The 27,705-nt window shown below is 37.3% G+C and overlaps 1 protein-coding gene across 19 annotated transcripts in view; it reads right to left on the minus strand.

Moving 5' to 3' along the window:
• Positions 1-27,705, minus strand: part of LOC132157327 (calcium-activated potassium channel subunit alpha-1a) — a 218,110-nt gene that overhangs the window by 41,096 nt on the left and 149,309 nt on the right. For 11 of the 19 annotated variants that reach the window (XM_059566631.1, XM_059566629.1, XM_059566621.1 and 8 more), the window contains exons 7-19: positions 27,158-27,233; positions 26,597-26,767; positions 24,604-24,695; positions 15,872-15,982; positions 15,497-15,602; positions 15,245-15,327; positions 13,825-13,894; positions 12,907-13,062; positions 8,285-8,394; positions 7,814-7,882; positions 5,870-5,881; positions 2,909-2,995; positions 2,726-2,802 (exon numbers count right to left, since the gene is read on the minus strand). In XM_059566631.1, the coding sequence (XP_059422614.1) occupies positions 2,726-2,802; positions 2,909-2,995; positions 5,870-5,881; positions 7,814-7,882; positions 8,285-8,394; positions 12,907-13,062; positions 13,825-13,894; positions 15,245-15,327; positions 15,497-15,602; positions 15,872-15,982; positions 24,604-24,695; positions 26,597-26,767; positions 27,158-27,233 (1,220 nt within the window). Of the gene's footprint in view, positions 1-2,725; positions 2,803-2,908; positions 2,998-5,869; positions 5,882-7,803; positions 7,883-8,284; positions 8,395-12,906; positions 13,063-13,824; positions 13,895-15,244; positions 15,328-15,496; positions 15,603-15,871; positions 15,983-24,603; positions 24,696-26,596; positions 26,768-27,157; positions 27,234-27,705 lie in introns of all 19 variants that reach the window. The other 8 variants (XM_059566632.1, XM_059566630.1, XM_059566620.1 and 5 more) reach the window with 2 other exon arrangements.

The following is a 27,705-nucleotide window of genomic DNA, read 5'->3' on the forward strand; positions in this document are numbered from 1 at the left end:
CCAAGTCTGTATGTTATCAAACAGTGCATCATCTGAAACATCATATATCATTTTCAAATAATTAAATTAATTGAAACAAAAATGAATAAGGAAGGCTTTGCAGTTAAAGGCAACTGTTTAAGTGTGCACAGTGAAAGGTCACTGGGAATGAAACTGAATTATTCATCTTGTGGCTAACTGGTTTGGACAAATGCTTATATAGGTCATGTAACAACAATGCATCATTCCAACATTAATGTTAATGTACGCTCTATTTAACATAAATATTGCTTCATTCCACCAAGGCAAGATTAGCAAATGAAAACAAACATTTAGGTGTTGCCGCATCTACAGTATATATAATTAAGAGGGTGTTTAAGGAAATACATTTCTTTCAAATTATATAAATGTCTGCAGGAGTGGAATACACTCAAAGCTATTAATCTCTCTTCTACTTCAGTGACTTCCTGTCAGAAAATGTTTTAACTGGGCTGACACAGTAGGACATGACAGAGGCGCGTCCAAACGGCACTTGCGCTGGGTGTTCTGGGTAAACTGGAAATGGGTGGATATGATTGGTAAAATGATCCTGAGCCAGGAGTGTGTTTTCAGTGTGTCTGGCGAGGATGGGCCAAGCTGCTTTTGCCTTTTGTTTTTCCACCTGTCTAGTGTCATTACCTCCTCCTCTCTCCTACTGACACCACCATGAGCTGACAGCCTCTCTCTTAAGCTCTGCTAATCACGTCATTCCCTGCCTACAACTGTATCTCTCTACACCATTAGCATGCTGATGACTGGCTTTCCTCAAGAGTCTCATTCTTTCACCTTGTCATCTCTCTCTCTCCATTTCTAGGGCTCTGGTTTGAAGCTAGTCTGTTTTAGATGAAGTCTAGTTTCTACAGTTCATTGCTTTCTGATTATTCTTTCATATGGCTGTTCTCAAAGTGAAAAAGAACACCCTAGGGGCTCTACTATAGTTGCCTTTTTATTGTGATTGCAAGGCAGCAATGTGTTTTGTAGATAATTATGGTCTTAGACATGACAGATTGGTTTCACACTTTAAGGCTTAGTTCACCCAAAATTTTGTCATTAATTACTTACCCTCATGTCATTTAAATGACCATCATTCATTTTCAGGGCACAAATTAAGATATTTTTGATGAAATCCGAGAGCTTACTGATCCTGCATAGAGAACAAAGTATCTCAAATTTCCCAGACCCAGAAAGGTGGTAGGAACATCAGTAAAACAGTCCATGTGACATCAGTGGTTCAACTGTAATTTTACGAAGCTACGAGAACACTTTTTGTGCGTAAAGAAAACAAAAATAACGACTTTATTCAGTAATTCTTCTCCTCCAAATCACATCCTCCGTCATTATCGAGAGTACCTCTGCGCGTGAACAACACATGCGTGTGGTGAGTTGCATTACTGCCTTTGCAGGGTCAGAAAGCTTTCAGATTTCATGAAAAAAATATCTTCATTCGTGTTCTGAAGATGAACGAAGGTCTTACAGGTTTGGAATGACTTGAGAGACAGTAATTAATGGCAGAACTTTCATTTTTGGTTGAACTATCCCTTTAAGAAATTTAAGTGTGAAAATCTTCCACTGACAGCTGAACATTCCATCATTCAAAATGTAAACAGCTATGATATCACATAATTGTATATTCATGAATTGCAATCAGTTACCTCCATTACACCCATGTGCATACTGAATTGCAATAGGTCACATCTTTTTTACACTTCCGTCCAAAAGTTTGGAGTCGGTGGGATATTTTTAAATTTGAAAGTAGTCACTTATGCTCAAATGAGGCAACATTTATTTGATTAAAAATAAAGTTACAACAATAACATTGTGAAGTACAAGTACAATTTAAAACACCTGTTTTAATATATTTCAATATATTTGAAAATGTAATTTGTTACTGTGGTGGCAAAACTGAATTTTTTGCAGCAATTACTCCAGTTTTTGTCACATGATCATTCATTAAATCATTCTAATCATTCTAATATGCTGATACATTGAACAACAAAAATTTCTTTCTAGACACAGATGTTTTTCAAAGCTTATTTGATGAATAGAAAGCCCCCCCCCCCCAACAATGTAAGTCACTTTTGATGACAGTAAACTATAGATGAATGGGAATTTTCTAAATGAAAGCATTAATTTCTTTAAAAAATCTTACTCTTTTTGAATGGTAGTGTTTCTAATCGGTTATCATCAAATGAGTAGTGTGTCGCAGTATTCATCAAAAAGTATGTGAAAAGTAAGTTGACCTAATATTTCTAGTAAGTTTCAGCAGTGCACATCTGATTAACACTATCCAATAAGACCATGGGATCCATCAAATTCAAGTAGTTGAAAAAAAAGGGGGCGGGGTGAAATTGTAAGATGATTTGCTCTTTTGAAGTGTAAGCACTACAGTTGTTGCTAACAACTTAATTTTAATGTGACGTGAATTGATTTTTGCAAATAGCTTGTGAATAGAAAAGCAAAACTGTGAACTTAAAAAATCTGAACTTTAAACATTACTTGTTTGCTGCCTTGCAAGTGTTTCCTTTTTTCTTTCAAGCCTATTATTTTACTTACAACGTGTAACTTAAAATAAATAAATAAAAAAAGCAACATTCCAAGAAAAACATCGATATCTGATATTACACAACATAGCAGTGCCCTACAAAGTGAAGAGTTGGCGAACACTTTCCGTTCAGACATGAGGTGAGGGATGGTCGGGTGTACTTACTTCTCTTGCAGCCACACTTTTTAATCCTTTTGGGATCTGTGATGTCATCATGACATGCTTTGCAGTAGAAAAATGCTCTGAAGGAAGACGGTAAAGAATTGAACATTCTTTTATTCATGCCCTACACATTTCCGAATGAAGAATGAAATACAAGTAATTTTGATCGATTTAGGAGATGATTACCTTTTCACCTCTTTGGCATCACTGGCGATAAAGAATCCCAGTGTCCCCTCCTGCATCTTAACATGATTTCCCGGGTTGATCAGAATACTGTTCAGTCAGAAAAAGAGTCATTGTCATTAACATGAAAATCAATCTCGCACATTCAAACACTCTAATCAAGAGGAATGGTACACATGGTTTTGGACCTTGTTAAGAAGACTGATGTGAAAACATCCATTTACTGCATCAAATTTTGATACTGAAATTGAACTTTTGTACTCTCAAAATACTGCATGGGAAAAGGACCTATTCAAAAATACTGCTTAGGCCACTTGGTTTCACATAAATACAATACAGTACACAGAAAGACCTGCCCATTTTAATTCTTTTTTTAATTTGTTATGATGGTCTTAGATTGAATCGTCTAGATGATGAGATAAAACAAAGAATTAAAATTGGGGCAGAAACAGTCTAGGCGTTCTGGTCGACAGGGCTTCAGAAACTCATGGTGTGAGGTCTATTGCCACACAGAAGCGCAATTGAATTCCTTCCTTAGTGTGGTGGAAAGCAAGGGAATGACCAGCCCACCAAGAGTTCAGTGTGCATCTGGGGTCTCTGAATCTGCAGCAACAGCATAACTAAGCCAACACAAAGCCATGCAGTTTTTCTTGAAGTTGCTACTGTGCAAACAAGAAAGTAGAATTGCAGAAATCTTTTCATAAATATTGTTAGCATTACATTTGAATCATCAGTTTCATCAGCTTATTATTGTTGTTGCATAACCTAATTAAAAATAAGCACCGAGGCAGAGGTTGTGCCACCAAAAATCAGTATATGTCACTTTGACAGACTGATTTGTAAGTTTTGTTATTTTATATTTTTATTCATCATGTTTAACTTTACTGACTTTTATATACAGATGACATCCTGCATTTTTTTCTTATTATTTAAATTACAATTTGTTTTACCTGGGAGTACCTTTTTCTGCATAATATTATTGTGGTTAATTGTGATTTTTATTTTTTATGAAATTTAGTTAAATTAAAAGTCTTTACTGTTTTCTTTTAATGTCAAAATGACAAAGCATTCTGAATCATAGTCCGCAAATTAGTTAATGCAACCTTTGCGCTGCGTTTTGGCTCCTAGCTATTGGTCAATCCAAGGCTATTGTGAACAAATTCCAGTCACTGTCAAACCTAAGCTAGCCCTGTCATTGTCACTTTGTGACTTCCCTTGGTGGGCACCAAAGTTTTGATGTTTATGAATTCAATGTCAGCTTCTGCCAGATATTTGGGAGAGTCAAGGCCTGGAGGTTTGGCTAGGAGGCTTTGCAAATGTAGAGGTTCAGCAGTGTAGAAAGAGCCACTACTGAACCACTGTATAATTCCCCATTAATTAGACAGAGACGAGACGACACAACACAGCCATCAATGGTTGCCAGTTGTTAGGAATCATCAATGAATTGAGTGGTGGCTGCAACACTTGGCAAATGCCCAGCCTGACTAAAGCATCAAAGACAGAGAGCCCAGACGAAAAGGGAAAGGTACATGAAAGATATGCTATTATTCCACAAACCAAAATCCATATACTTAAATACCATTTGATACATGCAGTCTATCAAAATCTTTTCCTCTGGGCTCATCAAAAAACCACTTCATCAGAAATGAAGGCCAAAAGAGGGGGATTTAATCCATCATAAAGCGGAAGTTGGCTTGTCAGTCAATGAAAAGGTCAAAGGTTCTCTGTCTTGCTTTAAATCATTGTGCTGTGTTATTTATCACTGAGCTTTACATGATTAAATAGCCCCCTTAGCTAGTAGCAGAACATTTGACATGCTGTTCAGAAGATGAATACAAACAGACTCATTCACTTACTTATTCACATACATTGCTGCCCAAATTTGAGATTTTCACACCATTTGACACGAAACCATACAGAAGCCTAATGCAATAGGCCGATCACAGACCAATTGCATGGAAACATAGGCTTCCGTTCAGACCAAACCTCATTTTATGGGAAACAAAGCAAGCATTACATCACGTGACAGAGCATACGGGCATGCGGTTACCAAAAGCATCACAACCAAGGGCACATCTAAAAGAGAGCAGGCGCAGCCACCGCACAGCGGCACGTAGATGCAAACTGTTGCAGTAACTTCTGTGCAGTTGGATTGTTGTATAGAACACCAAACTGACAGGAAGTGACCTCACTTCATAAGCATCTACTCAGAGACGCACAGGCATTTAGGGAAATGATGAACGTCTGTTCCAGACAAACAATGACAAACAGATTGACCATTCAGTCACACCCACACTCACTCGACAGAATCAACATCACACACACAAACACAAATCACATACTTTCTGACACACACAAAGACACACAAACGCAATACAGAGTTAGAGTGGTAATGACAGAAAAGGCAAAGATGGTCGCCATGAATAGTGTGGCCTTTACTAAGCAATACGTGTTTTTGTGTTTAATAATGTGTGAAGTAAATATTGCCATATTGAGATACATCAGTTCTTAATGGACAAACACTAGTATTTCCAGTACAGCTGTTTTCCTTTTAGGTGCATTACAAAATAAGTGAAAAAAACATGAAGTACTGTTCGCATGGAGAGCACAATGCTGAAAAGATATGGGCAGAAATGATTTGCAGCTGATGAACACTGAAAAATAATCAAACGGGGGAAAAAAAGGAAAGGAGAGGAAGAACAAAAACCAGCGATGAACGAACATGGAGTGGATAAACGCTGTTTTGATATGTGAACAGCACAGACGAAGAAATGAGCGAATCGAACAATAGCAACTACTCTCTCTGCCTGCAAAGAAGTTAGTGCATTAAGCACAAAGAGAATCACAATAAGACATAGCGAAAGATTTTGGCCATTTTTGAGAGGGAGGTGGCACAATATCCTTAAGCTTTTCTCCCACAGTTGATCTAAAGTGTAGAGGGGTGAGATAATGAAGAGGGCATACCGCTTTCTGCTTCTGCAAACAACAAGAAAACATTATAAATCAAACATAGACTGGGAAAAAAGGAGGCGAGGTGTCAGTCATCTGTATCTGCACAGTAAGATCAGAAAAAAAAAAAAAGTAGAGGGCAAAACAGTCACTTTCACCATGAAAAAATACGCTTCGCATTAGTTAACTCATCTGTTCTACAAAGGAAACCTTGTGGTCTAAATCCCAAAGTAAGTTTCCAAGTTTAGACCAGCCCAGGACACGAAATTAAGAGTTACACTAAAGGATAATGTTGTGCCCTCTAAACGTTTTGCCATTATGTGGGGTATGGCAAAGTTATAAACCAAAGTTTAACAGCCATCCATTACAAAGTAATCAAATTATATGAACTGTATCACACCGAGTGACATTAAAAAATAACTTGTGTTACATGTGTTGGCACGGAGAATGCTGGACACTAGCAGCACTTTTATGTGATATTGGGGAAAAACAAGGTTCTGTGTTACATTTTTAGCAGCCGTTTCAAAAAGAGTGAAAAAAGGAGAAAACTACTTCATAACTGTTCTGAGTATACATCTCTCTGAGACACAATATGGCAAAACCTGGTAGTGGTGGGCAGTATGGGCAAAATCTGATCATAGCATGACTAATTTTTAACATGGTAATGGTATGTATCATAAACAAGAAAACTGTTTATATTTAAAATAACCATATATTACATGCTATTTTGGGATCATCCAAAGAATTGAATAGTTCACACACAAAAAAAATACAAATCATCTCATTTGATAATTGTTTTTTTTTTTTTTTTTTTTTTACCTTAAATTTGCTGGAAAAATCTAAAAGATCATATTATTCATGCTTAGTCAATGTAACTGAGTGGAAAAAAAACAGTGTGAATTATGCCACCTGAGTTACAAAAAACAAATAAAAAAATTCAAAACTATAAAACTAATATTATAAAATGGATAGTTAAGATTCAATTGACTGGATGAGACACGTTGAAATACTAAAATGTCAAATAATAATTTGGATTCCATAGAAAATTCTCCTTGCAATGTTGCAACTGTAAACAACAAATATCACTTCGCCAAAAATAAAAAATAAATAAAAATTGTTTGACAAGCATCCCATAGTTTACTGCATGGAATGCTCTGTTTGACACATGAATAATGAGAAAGAGTACTAGCCAATATATTCATCTACTGTGAAATAAACAGTGAAGCAGAATGTTTACACACATTTCTAATGGCCCATTATATATACTGTCATACCATCGGCCCAACCCTATTAACAAAAAAAAAAAAAGGGAACAACATAACCAGGTCTTCAGGCTTTTGATGTGTGCATTTTCAGGCCAACTTGTGTTCTTAACCACGCAGTACAACCATTAGTACACACTGTGTATACAAAAATGTATTAGTAAGAGTTACAGTGTACAGAAACATTGGAACACAGGTTGTGGATGTGGGAAGGAGTGGTGGGATTTGGCAAAGTCAAAGTTACTGAGACAGAGTACTTCATGTTATTAGTTCCAATGGGTCACTTAACAGAATGCCACAGAAGTGCTATTGATAGAAGGCTCTTTACTCCGAGAGTTAACCCTCATCAATACAGCACAGTGAGTCTGAGCAGATGTCATGGCTCTTTGGCTTCACGGTGACTCTTACAGACAGTGATCGCAACTGTGATGCTGTGAGAATCGAGCTGAGGCGAACTTCCTCCAGTGACAGAACGTGACATGCTGCTGTCTCACTGAGAGTGATTTCAATTTGAAACCAGATTAGATTACTTGCAGAGAGATTTAATGATGAAAACCTGTCAGCCTTTTCTTACAACAATGTCTTGTAAGTAAAAAAGGATAACTATACTGTAGGACCAATGAGGGACACAACTGCTTTGTCCCTCTTTGGTCAGTGTATTGTGAATGGTGGAGCTGAAGATCGAAGGGGAACAAACCTGCTTTCCCTCTGCTCTGACTTGTACTCAACAGCGATCAACAACAACTTGAGCTTCACATAGCACAGCCTGAAACAGAGAACAGACATTCAGTGTCCAGAAGTCGTCATTCAGCAACTGAAATTCGTAAGACCAATTGAATTGGACTTTAAAAACTATTTAATGTTGATCTACTGCAATCAGAAGAGTTTATTACAGTGAAATGTCATTGGTTCCAAATCTTGCCTCACATTAAATATCAAATTTGTTCCAACTGGCTGTGACTGTGTCAAGCAACAGTTTCACAAACTGTTTGATGCTGAAAATCACATCGCATCACATCTGGTCAGGACATGTGATAGTTTAGGTTTGCAGTAAATTTGGCAGTATATTAATTTATTAGAGCCTGTATGATACTTACTACAGTGTGTTTGTTTATGGAGTAATGGCATGCTGTAAAGCTCTCATGCTTTAAAACAGAAGCATACTTACTCACAAACAGTAGGAAACGAAAGCCCCACAAAGGCACTGGACAGGTACTCAGTGTACATTTCATTGGCCACTCCCTCCAGATAATACTTCTGCCATGTGTCCTCCTCAATCTGCACAGCAAAAACAGTTGGATTCAGATACACACAGTAATGGAGAACACCATTTAATTGGATGGAAATGGATAGACAGCAATCAGAACATGTCTAAACATTTTTACAAAAATCCCCATGAAAATTATATCTGACTTAGTAGGTCACCCAAATATATATATATATATATATATATTTAGGATATATACATATATATATATATTTTTTTTTTTTATCATTTACTCAACTTCATGACTAAACCCATAAAACTTGTGCTCATCTTTGCCCATCAACAAATGGAGAACTTATGAATGAAACCTGAGTTATTTATGTTCCTCTATTAAAAATCTATTCCACCAAACCTTAAATATATCATAACAGAAATCCATATAAATCAAGCACTTTAAATCCAAGTATTATGAAAAGGCACAATTGCTTTGTATTATATAAAGAATTGTGTTTACTCTGAAGATTTTGCGATTGAACATTAAATGTGGGCTTTTATTCACATAAAAACTATGGTCAAAAGCTCATACATAGAGCTCATCAAATATGGTAATTGGAAAATTAACCATTCTTGTTTGACACACAAAAAACAATGAGGATCGTTTACCATATTTGATATAGTCTATCTGTGTGTTGATATGAATAAAAGCCTAAATAAATCTGTTTTTCATATAAAGTGATTAGGTCTCCTCGGAAGACACGGATTAAATTGCTTAATTCATATAGATTCATTTTACAATCCCTTTATTAACTTTTTCAAGGTTTGGTGTAATGGATTTTCAATGGAGGCACTCAAATCTTTTGTGTTTCATTAAAAAATATCTAAGTCTTATGGGTTTGGAATGACATGAGAGCTTGTTTTCATGTGCATCAAATTAAGTATGGCATCTACCCTGGCTAAGGTGGATAACTACAATGATGCATTGTGCATCTCATATCATGAGTGCCATTCATTCAAAACACAGTTTAAACATGCATTACATTTTTAAGTTGCTCTATCATTCTTTCACACCTGTAACATTTCAACCTTTGTCAGACTTGGAGAATAAAGGCCAGGCATATTCCCGTGTCTGAGCTCACAGCTGGTCTCTTCATCATCCTCTCATTACATGCATCTCAGGATGTGGAGCGGGTGGGGCTGTGATAAGCAGAGGGGCTATTAGGCAAACACCATGCCATTAGTCAGCCATCTCACCCAGCCAACGTCTGTCTGACAGACAGTCAAGAGAGACGCTTTCAAAGCCGGGCCCGACTCCCTTTCCCACTGCCAGGCTAAGAGCACTTGCATTCTGGGCAGGCATCCTTTAGGGCGGTACTAATGGATAGAGTTTTGTCATTTAGTCCTAAAGAGATGGCAGCCGTTTACCATAGGCTCCCTAAATTTTCCCGCACGTTTGTGCCCTGCCTGTCAGAGCTGATGTAAGTGTTACGGGCGTGTTCTCTCGTACCCACTGAACAATTATTTTCACCAGTCTCTCTAGAGAGCCCGATCCAAAACCCCTCTGCTTACTGCTTTTTTGTTAAACCTTAAGAGACCAGATAAAAGATTAATGCTGAACATTCTTGCAGTTTTATTTGTAGTGAATGGCACATCACATCAGAGATTTATAGTTAGAACAACAGACACAATGCAAATGGGTTTGTGGCTGTGTGAATGTGTGTGTCCTTGGGGTGTGGGTCTCATTAACACCTCTCGGTAACACCCCTTCTGCTCTGCTTCCTGAATGCCCACTCAAATCAGCCCTCTCTAACCCCGCTTCTGTAGCAGACAGACTGCCCTTACACTCTCACACACCGAGTATGTTTACATGGACAACAATATTCTGATTTTAACTTGATTAAGACAATACTCAGATTAAGAATCTACAATGTAAACAGATTTTTGATTACCTTAATCAAGCTAAAGTCATACTCGAAGTAAACAAATCACATTAAAACATGTGGAGTATTCCTATTTTAGTCGCATTATCAAAATGCAGCATAGCACATTCTTGGTTGGACATCGGAAGATGTCGTTTTCCCCCTGCTGTACAGAAAACATACTGAACCATTACTTCAAAAACCAAGGTACACACACAACGTTACACATCATTTTTTTGTGTAACGTTACATCCTTAGAAGACAGTAAGGCAGCTAATGTAGTATTGGGACAGAGTCTATTTTACATCGAACTTAAAACGTATAGGAAAAAAAATGCTTCTTTTGCACAGCTAATGGACAATCTTAAAGGGTTCGTTTAGGTTTTAATGAGAATACTGTCATTAATTACTCATCCTCATATTGTTGCAAACCCACAAGACCTTCGCAACACAAATAAAGATTTTTTTAATGAAATTTGAGAGCTTTCTTACCCTCCATAGACAGCAACACAACTATCACTTTCAAGGCCAAGAAAGGTAGTAAGGACATACATTAGTTAAAATAGTCTGTGACATCAGTGGTCAACCTAGTTTATCAGACCATAAATTAATTTGTTTTTTGAAGATGAACAAAGGTCTCACGGGTATGGAGCAACATGAGGGTGAGTAATTAAAGGCCATGTTGCAGGTTAACCACCACTTTCGATTAATGGGTACATAAATCACTCAAGATATGTATATCATTTTTAAAATGTCTCAAAAATAGTCAAAAAATACCTATTTTTTAAGTTTTTGGTATTAACGTTTTTTTTATGCAACTCGGCGATGACGGCAGGTTGGGGAGAAGTCGAGGAAAGGTAGCCTCAGTCTAGTATGATGCCGCGTTCCAGGCAACCCGTAACCCGTGTTTTTCCAACCTTAAACCTGTGAAAGTGCACAGGAACGGCAATCAAACTCGTGACTTCCCACCCGTGAACTCGTGTCTCGTACTAGATCGATGTACTCCGAGTTCCGAGGTCACACAGCACGCGAAACAACAATGACAGCCCCTACGGATAATACTGCCTACGGATGCAGTTTATGCAAGTGGCACACGTTGAAAAAACGATTTTAGGTCAATGTACAGTTGCAATAAAAAAAATCTAGTTACAAATCCTTGCACTCAGAAAGTTTGGCGTAACTTGCCTGGAACGGTACAAAGTCGTTAGTCGTGGTATGAAATAGTGATTACGAGCTCAAAAACCTGCCTGGAACGCATCATCAGAACTAACATTATAGCGACTGACTGGGATGAGGAAGAGGTGGCAAGAGCCAACATGTATGATGACCTGCAGCTGTGTAATTTCGAACCTGCCATACGTGAGAGGGCAAATCTGAATACTCTCGTCTACTACTCGTCTCTCTAGTCACTCTCAATGCTCTCAAGGCGGGCTTTGGTAAATTCTCTACCCAACGTGACATGATGCAATGCATTATGGGGGAAAGGAGACCGCTGTAAGATAGTACCTACTTTTTCGTATTATATTCCGTTTTGTGATACCCAACAACATAAAATACAATGGATAACAGTTTAAATGTTTATTACCAACAAGCAAATTGCACAAATTCGTAAACAAATTTACCCTGCAACACGGCCTTTAATGACAGAATTGTAATTTTTGGTTGAACTATCCCAATTTTTCAGCATTTTTCTCTTTATCACAGTTTGTTGCCATCAGACTCATTAAGAGATGACTGGCATTTTAAACAATACTGATAAACTTTCCTCTTCACCCTAACAGATGCCCTGTCTGAATCATAGAAAGTGTTTTTGGTGTAACCATGGTATCTGTTGTAAACATGGACATTGGTCTGAGAGGTTAGATGTGTGTTGTGTTGTATGCTGTAGTCTGGCATGGGTGGTCTGGGCTGTCTCTCCTCTGTGTTTTTATGAGAAGAGTGATGTGCCCTGCAGATGTTTCCGCACATGCCACATTTAAACAGTCATTATAAAGTCATTCCTCATCTCTTTATGACAAGAGAATGCTGCTCTCCATGTCAAAAGCCTGCGCAGTCTTGAAAAAAATAAATAAATCAAAGAGAGTAAAATATAGCCCCTTGCGGATTTCAGAATAAGTTTTACAATCTCTGCGAAATTCTTCAGTCTGATCGCACACACACGCTCTCTCTTGATCTCTCCATTTTTCCAAAGGGCTCCATCCAAATCTGAACCACCTGATAATAACCCACCACCTCACTGCAGTCATTCAGGCCTCAGACCGTTTTATTTAGTGTTTTCTTAAAAAGAGCGATCTGTATGGCTCTGAGCAGTCTGGTTCAGTTGGACGATAAATAAAGATGGCTTTGGGGTGCCATTCATTGACTATGAAACAGGCACATGGTTCACATTTCCCCGCTCTATCGGCACGCAGGAGGACAATAAATTTAGTGAGAGGAAAAACCACTAATTTACATCCTCACTTCCACCATGCCATTGACTCATATAAATAACCTCATAATGGCAGCGGCAATGCTGTGTTGCCGTCCCGAGTAGGTCCCAAATGAGACCGCCAGGCTCAGAAGATGATTTACTCCATGCCATAATGGCTCTGGTGATTGAGCTGAAGTGGGGATAGAGGCTGATTCTACTCTATGGGTTTTATCAAGGCCCAAGACGGGCTGACAGTACCTTGATATATGACCTCATGGAGAAGAGGTTGGCGAGCATGGTGGACAGGCCCTGTGCCAGGCAGCTCTGGGCTATGAAGCCTGCCTTCAGCTCGGCCAGGCAGATCGCATCATCACCCTCCTTCCAGTTCCAGCTGGGAATGTTTAGCAGATGGGCCTGAGGACACACGGGACGAGACAAGGGGAAGTTAACAATGTCCCTTGCTGAGAAGTCTAACAAGTGTTGTAATGAAAAACACCAGCAAAACAGTGAAAATCAACACAGTTCTTACAGTTTAAAGAGAAATGAAAGATCAAAACTAATTTGTAGCAGATAAACATTAAGTTATTATATATTATATTAAGGTTTGAGACGTACAGTAGAAAACACTGTCAAAACAAAGCATGTTACAACGGTCCACAATCTCCCTTACCTAGTTAGATTGCATAAATCTGTCAAACTGATAACGCAAATCTCATAACAGTAGCACGTCACTATTTCATATCTCATTGCTAACACTGCGGGTTTGCTGACAGTCCTCTAAAACAGTTGTCTACAGTTGACATTCAATTGCTCTCAAGTGAACTGTCCCATGAACAAAAAACATCCATCAAGTCATTAACATTCATCTCCTGTTTCTACACTCCCTGATGAATACAAAGCTGCGTTCAAGCTGCTGTAATAGGGGATAAACACTGAAGGGAAAAAAATATGTAGACATACTGTATTTGATTCCTGTGAACTTATAAAATTCCTGTTGTCATGGACAGCTGAATCTGAGGGTTAGTTCTCAAATTGCACATGTTTATCTGCCACGTCAGATTTAAATTAGTATTTTTTTCATCAATTTTATAGTCTCTTTATACGTTATTTGTATTCCTTCTGTTAAATTTATTGTTGATTTGAATTGACATAGCAACTGAAAAGCTCACTTCCTACCTTGTTGTGGTACTGCAACATTTGAGTGATTATTCTGATCTTTGGATGGTAATTCTTGATAGATATTACTCTGTAAAAAGAAGAAGCAGTTGTATTAATTTACAAGTCATTTAAAGCCAACATAAACAGCATTTGCGGGGAAAGAAAAAAGATAGAATAGTTACATTTTCAACTTAGTTTGTTTCTTTAGAAGTATACATTTAGATTAAAGGTGCGTTCAGTCATTTATTGCTTAATAAAAAACAAAAAACAAAGATGCACTTCAAAAGTTTAGGTCGGTAAAATTCTTTAATGTTTTTAAAAGAAGTGTCTTATGTTCACAGAGGCTGCATTTATTTGATTAAAAAGTTAGTAATACCAGTAATATTGTGAAAATACTATTGCAATTGAAATAAACTGTTTTCTATTTTAAGTTACACTATTTTATTTTTTATTTTGGAAACTGTGATACAATTTTTCATGATTTTTGATTATTTCAAAGATTTCATATAAAATATTTCTGAAATACTTTTTTAAACAATTAAACGGATACTTTTTTAATCAATTTAATGCATCCTTGCTAAACAAAATTATTACTTCTTTCTTACAGTAGTATATGATTTCTAACAGTAGTATATGAACTGCACTTTTAAGAAATATCATTAAAATGAAGTACACTCGCATGAGATGAAGACTCTAAACGTATTAATCTTCTAGAAAAATCTGTTTTATTCTGCATGGAGCAGCTCACTCCCTCGTGTAAACAAAAACCTACTGAGTGCACCTTTAACCTCCAGGAGGACCGTCCCAGAATTCACCATCGTAAGTCACTTTGGATTAAAAACAAGCATCTGCTGAATGAATAAAAAATAATTAATCGTTCATTTCCAGAGGAGCCTGTGATATGTGACAACACAGTGTGATTTCCCTTGTGAAATCCAGTCTGGATTTCTCTTCAGTCTCGTATGAGAGGTGCAGAATTTATTTCCATATAAAACTGCTCTATAACACATTAGTTCAAAAGAGCACTCCGAGACCTGCCTACATTAATATTTTATTTTCCAAACAGTCCAGCCTGGGTGCGATTCTGTGCGTTATTCATGGCTAAAGAACATCTCCAGCATGAGAGGAGGAATCGAAATATGTTTGCCCTCACTTCACACTTTTTTAGAGCAATATTAGATGACTCCGTCCCAAAGGAAATTCCTCCTGGCTCTTTCATCTGTGTCCAGGTATATAACATGTGTGAATATGACCTGAGACACCAAGTATCCCATTCACACTTTCCTTTAACAGCACAGGAGGGTGAAAAGCCATCAGCTTTCAATACATCTTTTTTATAGGAGGATGTCCCTAGCGAGTTTATGATCCTGCCCACAAAAATAAAAATAAGATGTGCTCAAATGTGTTGATAGCAAACGCAACCCTCCACCGAACTGACCTCATGATATTAGAGGCATCTTCAGCATCGGGGTCTGCACAGTATTTGTTTGCAAGAATCAAGCAGGCGTCCGCTGACTCGATCTGTACAAGATTAAAAAGACGAGGTGATGCCTCAATGTTCAGAACAGCATCAAAACATCAAAATATGCTAACATTATTATCTACAATATCTCTACAAATCTGTATAAGTATCCCGATTATTAAATCTTCAGATCAAACTGAAAGAATTGCTAAGTTTTTCTAAAGTTACCTTTACTCTTGCTAGATCATGCGGGTTGAGGACCGATCCTTGATAGAATTCCACCTGAGTGAAGTGACGTTTGAACAAGGCTTCCAGCTCAAGATTAGGGGAAATACTAGAGTTTGGCAAAAAAAAAGAGACAAAAACAGAGAGTGTGTTACTAATGAGGAATGCTTTAAGTTTATAAGAACAATGTGTCATTTGTGCACCACTAGCGGCTAACAAAAGAATGTCAAAACAACTTACTGGCTGATCTCTTTGTTATATAAAAACTATCTTTGATTGATTTGTTTTTCTTAGTTACATACAGTCATTTTTTTCTTCACAGTGCGGAAAGGCTCCATCAAGATTATGAAAATGTATTCCACAGGGAATTGTACTTACTTATGAAGAAAAACAATTTCTACATTGACATCATCCCTGTCCTTGTGTAGGAAGTCTTTAAGGAAGTTGGAAACACTTTCGAGCGTGATATGACCACAGACCACAATGTGCCTGTAAGGGGGAAAATTCAGCTGAAGAGTGCAACATAAAATAAAACAAAACTCTGGCATATCCTAAAAGAAGCTTAAAGTCATATTAACCAAAAATGTCTTGAAAACATTAAATGATGTGGCCTTCAAATATTCACTGTGCGCTACAGTCATAACAGCACATGTTGTTTTACCTCATATTTATAAACATGGTTTAAAACATTAAATTAAGTGCTTTGAACTTTTTCAGGACAAACAAAATTGAATCTTACGTTTTAATGTTGGATTGGCAAATGTTCTTAATAAGCCGTGTCTCTGTAGCCAAACCACCCCTGTGCTAGGACGCATGTTGACATGAACATCAATACTAACTGACAAGTATCGGAACCCCTGTCAAAAGCGGTTAAATTGTTTTTGGATCTGTGGCTGCCATGAACTCTAACCATGACTTCTCCGGACAGGCAACGAATGAAAAACTTGCAATATATCAGATGGAACAAACAAACAGACTCAACTGGATTGTTCCAGAGGTCACGGTCTTCTGGGGCTCATTTATTCTGCCTCCATAGTAAGATCTAGTTTCTTAATCGTTCCAAAACCTAGTAGTGAGCAGCCTTGACATCTTCTGGCTATATCAGCAGCACTCAAACAGCGCTTCTGTGATGTATAAGCTAAAGCTAAGGATGCAATAATTGAACTTAGCAATAATCACAGAAACAATGTTGTTGTTGTTTTTACAACAGTGCAATAAACAAATAGATTCAATATAGTCAGTCGTTTATTTTTGCATTGCCAACGAAAATAAAAGCTAAACAAGCAATATACAATAATGATGTTCAATTCCTGAACGAGTATGTCTTCTTGGTTGAGTAACTGATTCAATGACTCACTCTTAAAGACAGTCACTATTTTTTATTTTTAAATTAATCAATGTTTTTGAATAAATCAGTTTTGTTATTCTGTGACTTGCATGTTTTTTTTTTTTATCATGTAAACTACCTATATACAGCATGTTATTTACAAATGTGTGTGGGACAGAGGGTATGCTGGCCATATTTACATCAAAGCACATGAAAAAATACTAAAGTAATTTATAGTAAAGACTACAGTGTTTTTGAACCATCCTATAGTACTTGAATTCATTTGTTGTGGTTATTCTATAGTTGCTATGGTAATAATAACAACAACTATAGCAATATAAACAAATTACTTTACCCATACTGTACTAAGTTTTCTACAACTATAGGGTATATTACTAAAATACACTACAGTTTACTGTAGTAAAAAAACAAAGTATACTACTATATTTATTACAGTTATCAGTTCCCTATAGTGAATACTACAGTTTGCTGTAGCATTCTTTAATAAAGTGTGGTAAATATATACCGTATAATACACTTTACAATAGTATGATTCGAAAACACTATAGTATCTACAATAAATAACTATAGTGTTTTTCATGCACACAGGGTTCGAAGGAGAAGGCTGGGAAATATGACAGAAATTACGATATTCATCTGTATTGCAGTACACAAGCTGTGGCACAATGGGCGCGCGCTGTTCACGCTCTGCATACGCAGCACAACTGTGCCGACTCCGCATCCAGTGTGATACAAGCATTAGTGTAAGTCCATCCCATATTTAATTACTGAATAAATCAGTGTGTTTGAACAAATCAATTTAGTAAATGATTCAATGACTCAAAGAAAGCCACGTGTCGCCACCTACTGGCACAGCAATGTAACCTGTAGAAAGTGTCACTGAAAAATCCCTCATGTTAAGGTTGCATTTTAAGCCTTTAAACTATATACCAAACTACACACTAATGCACTTTAAATTACACACCAAAGTTGTTCTCAAGAGTTTATTCATGCCAATGATTGACTCATATAAAAGATTTTGGCCCATCATAACTATCCTAACAACTTAATGGCCACTTCTATTACTGTTGCAGAACAATAACAATGCTTTATTTGTCAAGCAGGGCTTCTATGCAACAGGAGGTTAAAGAGTTGAGCTTTAGCCATGGGGTTTTGAGGACCACTTCACTTCCCATGCTGGATTACTCCAATACTGCTGTGGTCAAAGTCTCAAGAGCTTTATCCATGCACGGTCATCAATCTAAATCTGTCCAAACTAACTCTCTCTTCCCTCAGCAGACATGATGTGCTCATGAGTTTACAAAGAACAGGGACTGCTGACCTTAATTGTAACTTTGTGTATGTGCCTGTACACTCTCAGTTGCAGGAGAGGTGCTTATTTGTGCTCAGATCCTGGGCAAACATTAAGCGGATCTCTGTTAGCCGGAGGGACGCGATCAGGCTTCATGGGTGCAGTGTCTGGATGCTATCACACATAATGATCTTCACAGATCTGGCCTCTTGTATTTAATGAGTGGTAGTAATTGCACGCATGACTGTCCTGGGATGAGAAGACATTGTTGAGTTGATGACTTGGTGTAAAGCCAACAGCATCTGGCAAAGGGGTGGCTTGATGAGAGACACATTATTCATGTTTTCCTATTTCCAAAAATGCCCATTTGAGAGCTTTAGTTAAATCAGAGAGTTTTGTATGACAATGCTCTCACTCTTTTTACTCTAGAACAGAGTCTTTGGCATGGATACAAACACACTCTGTCTCGGCTTATGTCAGACATCTTGTCTCCATGTTTGGATGAGCTTTCAGTGGTGCGTGGCTGTGCTACTGATTGTGTTTCACCACTGCGGGGGTGTTTTGTTTTTTTCTTCAAGTTTATGGTACTGCCAATGAAAGCAATACAAGATGTAAAATCAAACAAAAGAGTATTAGATAAGACTGATGTCATTACGTGATGCCTTAACCTTCATAACTATTTCTGTGCTTGCGCAAAAGTGCACTCAGTAATACATAAGGTCAGTAAGACCCCAACTGAACTTTTATGAATTTTCTATTCTGCAATGAATTCTGAAAAAAAGTGTTTCCACAAAAATATTAATATTGAGCAGAACAACGGTTACAATTTTGCAATATTACTGTATTACATAATATCAGGATTTAACTGGTAGATACAATTCTGAAAGAATTAATTTGCATAGTAGGACTTAAGTTAGCATTCAGATGGTCATGTGACGTTAACATGAGCCTTCATGAGGCCTTTGGCTTTTCTTAGGCTACTGATAAGAGTCTTCAATCTGAGTATACATCAAACAACTTTACTCTAATTACTGAGTGCATCTTTAAAGTAATAGCACGAAGATGGAAAAACATGTTTCCTTTAAAAAAAACAGTGGAATATCATTGTATGGGACTTATTTGTCTGCTGGCATTTCTTGCTCTTTATTTCAAACTTTTTTATGACTGTATAATCACACAATTGCTCAGAAACAGGCAAGAGAATTAAAGTTTATGTCACTGAATAAAAATAGTATAAATAATTACTATGAAAAACAGCATCTTAACAAGACAAAAAAAAACATTTTAAATATAAAAATGTTTGAACAATTAAATACTGGTGGAAAAAAACTACTTACACAAACTAACAACACTATACTGTGAACAACACACAGTGAAGAGAACACTTGGGCTACAACACACAATAATGTGAAATAAAACAAAGATAATTGCAGAAACTGAGCGAGCAAATGCAGAAGGGCAGTTACCCAGCATGCACTGTGAATCATGCCGAATAAAAAATAAAGCACCAAAAATATGGAAATCATAATAAAAACTTAAAAGAAATGAAAAACAACAAGCTCGAACATCAGCCTCGGCAGCGAAACCATTGATACTGCTCTAATCCTTAAACTGAATCGAACGAAAAGTGTCCGGTCTGTTTCTGCGCTCATCACAGACTTTTATAATCAACAATGTTTTAGGAAAAGCTGTGTCCAAATGATAGCTGTGAGGAGAACGTTGTTTGATGAAAGGGGTGCATGTCTGTCCTGTCTTCAAACTAAAAGAGAACAGAGCTTGAGATGGATCACATGTGTAGTCCACATGGGGCCAGGGCTCCATCATCATTACAATACACAACTTGATGCAGGGGAACAATAATGAATTTAATTTGGTAACTCATTAGCTAGGAACACCTCCTTAAACTACTGTAATTATTCAAAAAACACTCCATTATGCCATGTCTGACTGCAATTTCCCTAAATATGCTGTAAAGCTGAGTATTGCTCAGAAATAGCCTTCTGGGTACCAAATGTAAAAAGTTAAGAACAGACCTTTAAAAAACATATTCACAGACCTGCAATCTAAACCGGTAAATATGGTTATTATGGTGGAGTCAGTTTTTATCTCTCTCCTGTGGTTTGTTTTACATCATCTACTTATTTACTACCTGCTACCTGAATTTTGACAAATTAAATTATAGGACATATGAATACACAAATAAATGATCAATGAAATATTCCATGTGTATTTGAACTTAAAGACACATCATGTCCAGTCAAAGTGGTTTCTGATGGGCACAAATGTTTGCATACAAATTAAATAGTTAAATGATCCTTCTGGGACCCAGCTCTGTGAAGGCTAATAGGATTCCCAACTTCTGTCTAAACTCTTAGTGTAAGGATACATTCTAGGCTTTACAGAGACATCCCATATTTAGGAGTTATTATCAGTTATATTATCAATTACATATTTTCAATAATTTTCAAACATTTTCTTGTAAATAAACGTGATTTCTATGAAACATACACAGTTTTACAGAATTAAATTTTGCCTCATAAACATACGAACATCTAATTTTGTCCATATTTATACAAATTATTTCTGCTGTAATAAAGCCTGGTGTAAAAGTATAATATACTTTATATTTTATATAGCTTATATAACAAATCAGAGAACTAGTAGATAGCTCATCCAAAAAGGTAAATACTGTCAATGTCATGATTTCCTCACACTCATGTCATTCCTAACCTGTATTACTACGTTTTAGTATTATTTATGCAATATTATATTTTTTATTAATATTTTGAATTCATTTTTATGTTTTGTTTTAGAATTGTATGTACCTGTCATTTTATAATTGTTATTATTTCTTTTAATTTTCTATTTACATTTTATTTTTACTTACATTTTACCTTTATTTTACTTACATTTAACAGAAACTTATTTTATTTGTATGGTGCCCAGCATGAAATGCATAATAAAAAAAGCGAATTGTGTCCACAACATAATTCGCTACTTCATTTTACTAAATCGTGTGCACAATATAATTTGTTCCCTCAATTTATTTCAACTAAAACATGGCCACGATTTAGTAAAACGTGGGAAGTACTTATGTCATGCACACAATTTAACTTTTTTTCCCTCTTGCATGGGCTCCATATATTTCAGTTAGTTGCCAATGCATTTTTAACATGCAACATTATTAAACTCCATTTAAGTTTTTTTTTTTCTAGAAGGCTATTTATAGTTTAGATCTAGTTAAAAATAATACTGACTGTATAATTTACTTTCTTTTTTAGAACAGTAAAGGAGAGATTTTGAAAATCACTAAAAAACAAACAAACAAAAAAAAAATACATACAGACATTTTTCTACATAATTTATTTTGTGTTCCACTGAAGAAAGTACGTTGCTGAATGAAATGTAAATAACACAATTTTCATTTTTGTGTGAACTACCAATTTAACTAGTTTGGATCATGTATATTAAGTCAAAGTTGAAATCCACTAATTTACATGAAATGCCTATTAACTGCATTTTCAGAATGTGTATATTTTCAAAGACATGACAAACATTATTTTATAATTATATTTAGATTTAAAACATTACATTCGTTTAAACACTACAACACTGTATTACATTTTAATGCACTTTTTTTTTTTTTTGCTTGGTCCCAGGAGTTTTCAGAATTGATATTTCAGAAATGTATTATTTCAGAATTATAACTAGCAGGACAATGCAGTAAGCTGTCCAACATTACAGACTATTCATCAGACTGTCAGCTTTGCATGGATACACACACCTAAGCTGAAGTCAGAGAACCATATGACTGAACCTCTATTGATCTCACTCATTTTAATGTGTTGTGAGAGGCATATCAGTAATGGCACTTATATATGCCATTCCATCCTCTTTTCAACTCTTACTCCATGCATGCGGATGCCAACACAGGCCCGGTCTGTGGGGGCAAGCAGTGCCGGCTCCACGTTCTTGGTGTGGCTTAGATTCTGGAGAGAAGCTCAGATGCAGCGCATGAGCTCAGAGTTCACTCAGGGTTTATGTCAGTTTCAGCAGTGCTCTAATGGAAACCACAGAGACTCCGACCTGATCCAACAGAACGCTGCTCTATATTACAGTCATAGATCCAGATCTGCGTTCCTGCTCTGATGGTTAAACGCAACGTTGAACACACGCTGACATCAACAGCCATCACAAACCTGGCTGTTGCGTGGTTTCAATAGCAGCGATTTACACTTCAAACTACTGCTAGGTCTCGGCACACTATGACCGTACTGTCAGGGCTCAAATAATTAAATCTATAAATATATACAATATTACTAAAAAGCTAATGGCCTCTAAAAATAAACTTTTCAGCTATATTACTTTTTTTAGTTGACAAATTACAGATTTACTTGATTAAGAACACTGAGCACACTTTTAACAAAAATTATGTTAAAGGGACTCTTTAGTATACAGACTATGAATATAATTATAGTTACACACTACTAGTCAAAAGTTTGTGGTCAGTAAGAATTTTTTGAAAAACATCTCTTATGCTAAACAAGGCTGCATTTATTTGATCAAAAATACTGTACAAAATATTCAGAAATATTATAACTTAAAATAAACTTCACTAAATTTCTTGGTTCATTTTGAATTAGACAAAGACAAATTACTGATATCTGACAAAGTTTTGCACATTAGACTTTAAATTATTATAATTTTATTGTCATATTTATAGTCATAGCCACAAACTAGAACACTATTTAGCAAAGTAACAAAGGGATGAATATTTATTTTTAAAAAAATGGAGTTAAGAAAAACAAAAACTGGCTTTATTGCTGTACTGTTAGACTACATTTAAAATTATCTTTAATTCTTTGTTTTAAAAGTCAAGCTAAATTCTACACCAAACATTATTACAATCAGTGTTTATATATCATTTATTCATAAACACCTACTCTTGGACATTTGTGAGTTTATGCAGGATTACACTCTAAACGTATGTATTTTGCACCAGCCTGAGTTTGTCGGAAACGTGCTGACAGTGGAAATAAATAACCCAACATATTTATTTCAAGGTGTCATGATGTGTCCATTCATGAGCACACAGTCCCGTGCATATTTAAACAATAAGGCGAAGCCTGGTGCCTGTCTTTCTGCTCGGTCAGAGAGTTGGAGCCTACTGTAATTGCAACCAGATGCATGCATAGCCAGAGAGAAAGAAAGTGAGAGGCTCAGCTCTTTTGACAAGGCCTTCTCTCAACACCAGACTACGAATCCAAACGTGGGGCTGAGGCCAAACATAACATTTCATCAATCTTGTTTCACTGACAGCGAAACGGCATCAAACAAAGGGGCTCTTAATGGCTTTCTCCCGGCTTAGTATTTGCCCTCAAATTCAGAAGATGAAAGCTGGACGTGACCGAGTGCCTGTTTCACGCTGCGAAATGGGTTGGGAAAGAGTGTGTGCGAGAGAGATAGACGGGGCACTGGAACGTAAATACGAGCGTTCGGGAGAATCGCTGTGCTGATGACAGGGCCGTGTTTGAGCCAGAAACGAGTGGGGGGGGTTTCAAAATATCCACATTCACATTCAGGGGTCATCTTTGAAAAGGAAAATAAAAAACGGGACATAGTAAAAGTATCAAGCGGGGCAAAAAAGCAAGCCAATTGCAATTGAGCAGCTCCAGTGCGAGAGCTGAGGCATCCAGGCATTCAGGGTGTGCGCTGACTGAAGATCAGGGCCAGAGTCATGTCACACAGAGATGAGGCGAAGGGCCAGCAGTGACGCACAGCCAGAGAGGCTTTTCTCACTGCAGCATGCAAACTAAAAAGCCAGCATATGTCCATTCACAGAGAGCATGCGAGAGATGGGTCAAGCATGATGAGCAGAACTCAGAAAACAGAAACAAACACAAGACAATGAGACACTATGTGAACAGGTTTTTTTATTATTATTATTATTTAATTTTTTTTTTTTTATCTGAGTATGAACTAGTGATCTTCTATCATTAACTGTGCTTTTTTCATTTCAAAAGCAAAACAAACACTGATTCTACAGTAGCACATAACGGATGGAAAAGCAACAATAGCCACTCTAATGAAATTAAAAAGCAGCAGATGAGTTTAAGAAAAGAAGCCACAGACACAGAGCAAAGGGCACGGACATGTGGCTACGATGGCCAAGGTCTCCAGTCACAGTGTGACATTCATTCTTCCTATCATATTTGTCTGCACTAACCCCCTCTCTATCTGAGAGGGGGGCGTGTGAGTCACACAACCACACCTGGTTCTGGATTTTGACTTACTTTCTGCCTCGTGTCGAGTTATAACTCCCTCCGTATTTCTTCCGATTAAGGATGAGAGCAGCAATTTCTGGCACGTAGCGAGCAAACATGGCCTACATGCATGGAACAGAAAAAGAAAAGTGCATGCAAAGAGGGGTTCTGCTGTGACCTAAGCCACAGTGGCACCTGGAATACTTACTTTCTGCCATTTACCGCACTATAGGAACCACCATATTTCTTGCGGTTTCCTATTAACTCTATGATTTCAGGGACGTAGCTGGCAAACATGGCCTAAGGAGAAGATAGGAGACAGAAGCAGAGGCTAAAAAAAGAGAGCGGAGAGACCAGTCCGAGTCTGGAATTCCTTTTTGTTTTCTTTTTTGTTTTTACCTCTGAGGTGCAGAAATTTGACATGTATTTGCTCCAAAAACAAAATGATGTAGCTTAGTAATATTTCTTTATTATTGCTATTATTATTATTATTAAAATAATAAAAAATAACTTAGAAATATAAAAATGTCCATTGTGCTTCTGAAAAGAATGGAAAAAATTCAAATTGAGGGGAAAATGGAATAATGGACAAAAGGCCCACTTTGGAGACTTTTTTTTTTTGTTTGTTGTGCTGCCCATCTATATTTTCTCTGACAGCACAAAAAACGTCTTCTGAAAAGGAAGAGAAAGAAGAAAAAACCTACATGCCATGTTTTGTCCAACAAACACTAATGCAGTGGCAAGTGGATTTGAATAGTCCAGTCTGATCGCCCACAGCTGCAAAGCACATTAAGACTCATTAGTGTGCTTCAAATGAGCTGGATGCACTTTGCAAGATTGCAGCCTTGACAAAGTTCTGTTTTATCTCCACGCTATGCGCTATAATCCCAGAGATGTCAGCCTGACCTCCCGGAGAGAGTTGTGAGAGGTTCTTCACCTCTCTCTAGGGCCCTGATGAATTATGACATCTGCCTGATCAGATCTGACGCTTTACAACATTTCCATACTGAAGTCATTAATTGAACACCTGATATAAAGCAGAGCAGTGATTATTTCCAGCCCTCCTCAAAAACAAAAAGAAATAGCAGATTGCTATGGAAACGTCTTGACAGCTGGAACTTTCTGTGTCCAGTGATAGAACTGAAGCGCATCTGTCCTGCATTACGTCTATATAAGCTTCACATGAGACCCTCTGAATGTCTGTGGATGATCTATACCTTGATCTTGAGTCTGTTAACCACCTAAACACTAAGGATAGGCAATATATATTGATTCTTGAATCTGAATATTTTTATGAGTCATTTCATTTTAACCGTTTCTATGAAAAAGTTTCAAAATTACATAATTACTCAAAAATTATTCACTGTAAAATTTGATCATAAGGAACTAATTCTACCTAATCTAACCCATTACTTTCAATGGTGTAACCAAAATTATTTTAGGTTCAGTTTTGGTATTTTACTTCTTGCCATCAATCAATTCTTTGAAACTATTTGATATAACGGTTTCTCTGATTGATGACAAAATGGGCATTTTCCACTCATAAATAATTTTACCAAAAACTTCCTGCAGAACATAAACATCTAGTCTTTAACTGTTATTTCTATGTATATTTTCCAGTATCTTCATCTGGAGATACTCTGCTGTGCATGCACTTATAAGAGTGTTTTTGGCTGCTGTTGCTATGGTGACGCTCAAGCAGGACTATGGGCCATCCGACTGCCACTGTGTTTGTTGGAATTCGGGGAGGGAAACAGAAGGATGGGATGTCCTGAAACCGCAAAACTGTTTTAAGAGAATAGCAACAACATTATTGTCAAAATACATTTCTATAAAATGCTATTTTAAATGCAATAAACATAATGAGGGGTAGTGTCGTACAGCATCTACAAAAATATACAAAATGCATGTACATTTCATCTTTAACTTGGGTTGTAATGGTCAAACAAGGTAATGGATCTTAACGGCAGGGGAGTAAACATTACAAAGACAATGGACATATACAATATGGTAAAAACAGTGTTATAATTTGGGCTATCATGAAGACTGTGGTATGGTAAAAACAGTGTTATAATTGTGGAAAGACAACAGTTATGAAAGTGTCAAATCACAGGAGTTCTGCATGATTTTTAAATGGTAGTTGTTTGCATTTGGGAAGGGGAGGGGTGCAGGAGTGCCAACAAGAGGAAAAGTGATTTTACCAGACCACCGAGAATGAAGAAGACCATGAAAAGGCGTCCAAGAGTGGTTCTTGCACAGACATCTCCATATCCCACCGTGGACATAGTGACCATTAATAAGTACACACATTCCCAATATGAGAGCGGCTGAGAGTTTTGGAAGTTTTCCCATGGATCCCCTGAGTTTTCCACCTGCCGGAGGAATGAAGGGCAAAGAGTGAATTACTGACAGATCAAAACACGATCCTCTACAGCCATCTACTGTCCATACAGAAAATCACAAGGATGAATTGTGAGAGCAACCAAACTGAGTATTTAGTGGCGATCAGAGTCTCTGCTGCCATCTAGTGGCACAGATGTCCTCTGGCACACCCTGATAAAAACAAAACAACACAAAAAAGGAACCACAAGACACCGAACCTTCAGATGAACTACAACACAAACCACATACGCCACAAAGGGACAGACGTGACGCTCGCTCAGGAGATTTTCCCTCCCATGAATCTGCATGTGCACTCCTTTCTCTGTCATTTCTCCAGGGCATGGGGAGAGAGGGGAGCGTGTGTGTGTTTTTTCACTCACCAGATGAATGAATCCTGCAGCAGTGAGCCATGTGCTTATGAAGATGGAACACAGGTTCACCAGCTTGATGGAATTACTGTGAGAGACGAGAATTACATCACACCTCTCAAAGTGAAACGCATCACACTGACGTACAGAGATCAGTCAGTCATCTACTGAGCCCAACACACACACGAGCGATGCCTTGCCTTGACGCTGCTCGCTGGGAGTGAACACACAGGTTATCAGCAAATAAATCAGAAGACAGTGGGATCCCGAGGATGACCAACAAGCATATTGGAGCTGTTAAGTCTAAAGGAGCATTCACATTGGTAGTCTCTACTTGAATGAGGTATGAATTTTGCACTAAACTCATGTCGCCTCAAATCACCAGCCTCACAAAAATACAAATTATCACCGATCACTGCAAATCACCATCAATGTGAACGCCCCTTCTATAGCAGCCAATGAGGGAAAATACTGTGGTGCAAATGTAACGTCCTGTTGACAGCTGTGTCAGTTTCAGTGTGATATATCTAAGCAATTTCCCCCAACTGGAAAACGAGATG

Source organism: Carassius carassius, chromosome 14, assembly GCF_963082965.1.
Source record: "Carassius carassius chromosome 14, fCarCar2.1, whole genome shotgun sequence".
Taxonomy (NCBI): Eukaryota; Metazoa; Chordata; class Actinopteri; order Cypriniformes; family Cyprinidae; genus Carassius; species Carassius carassius.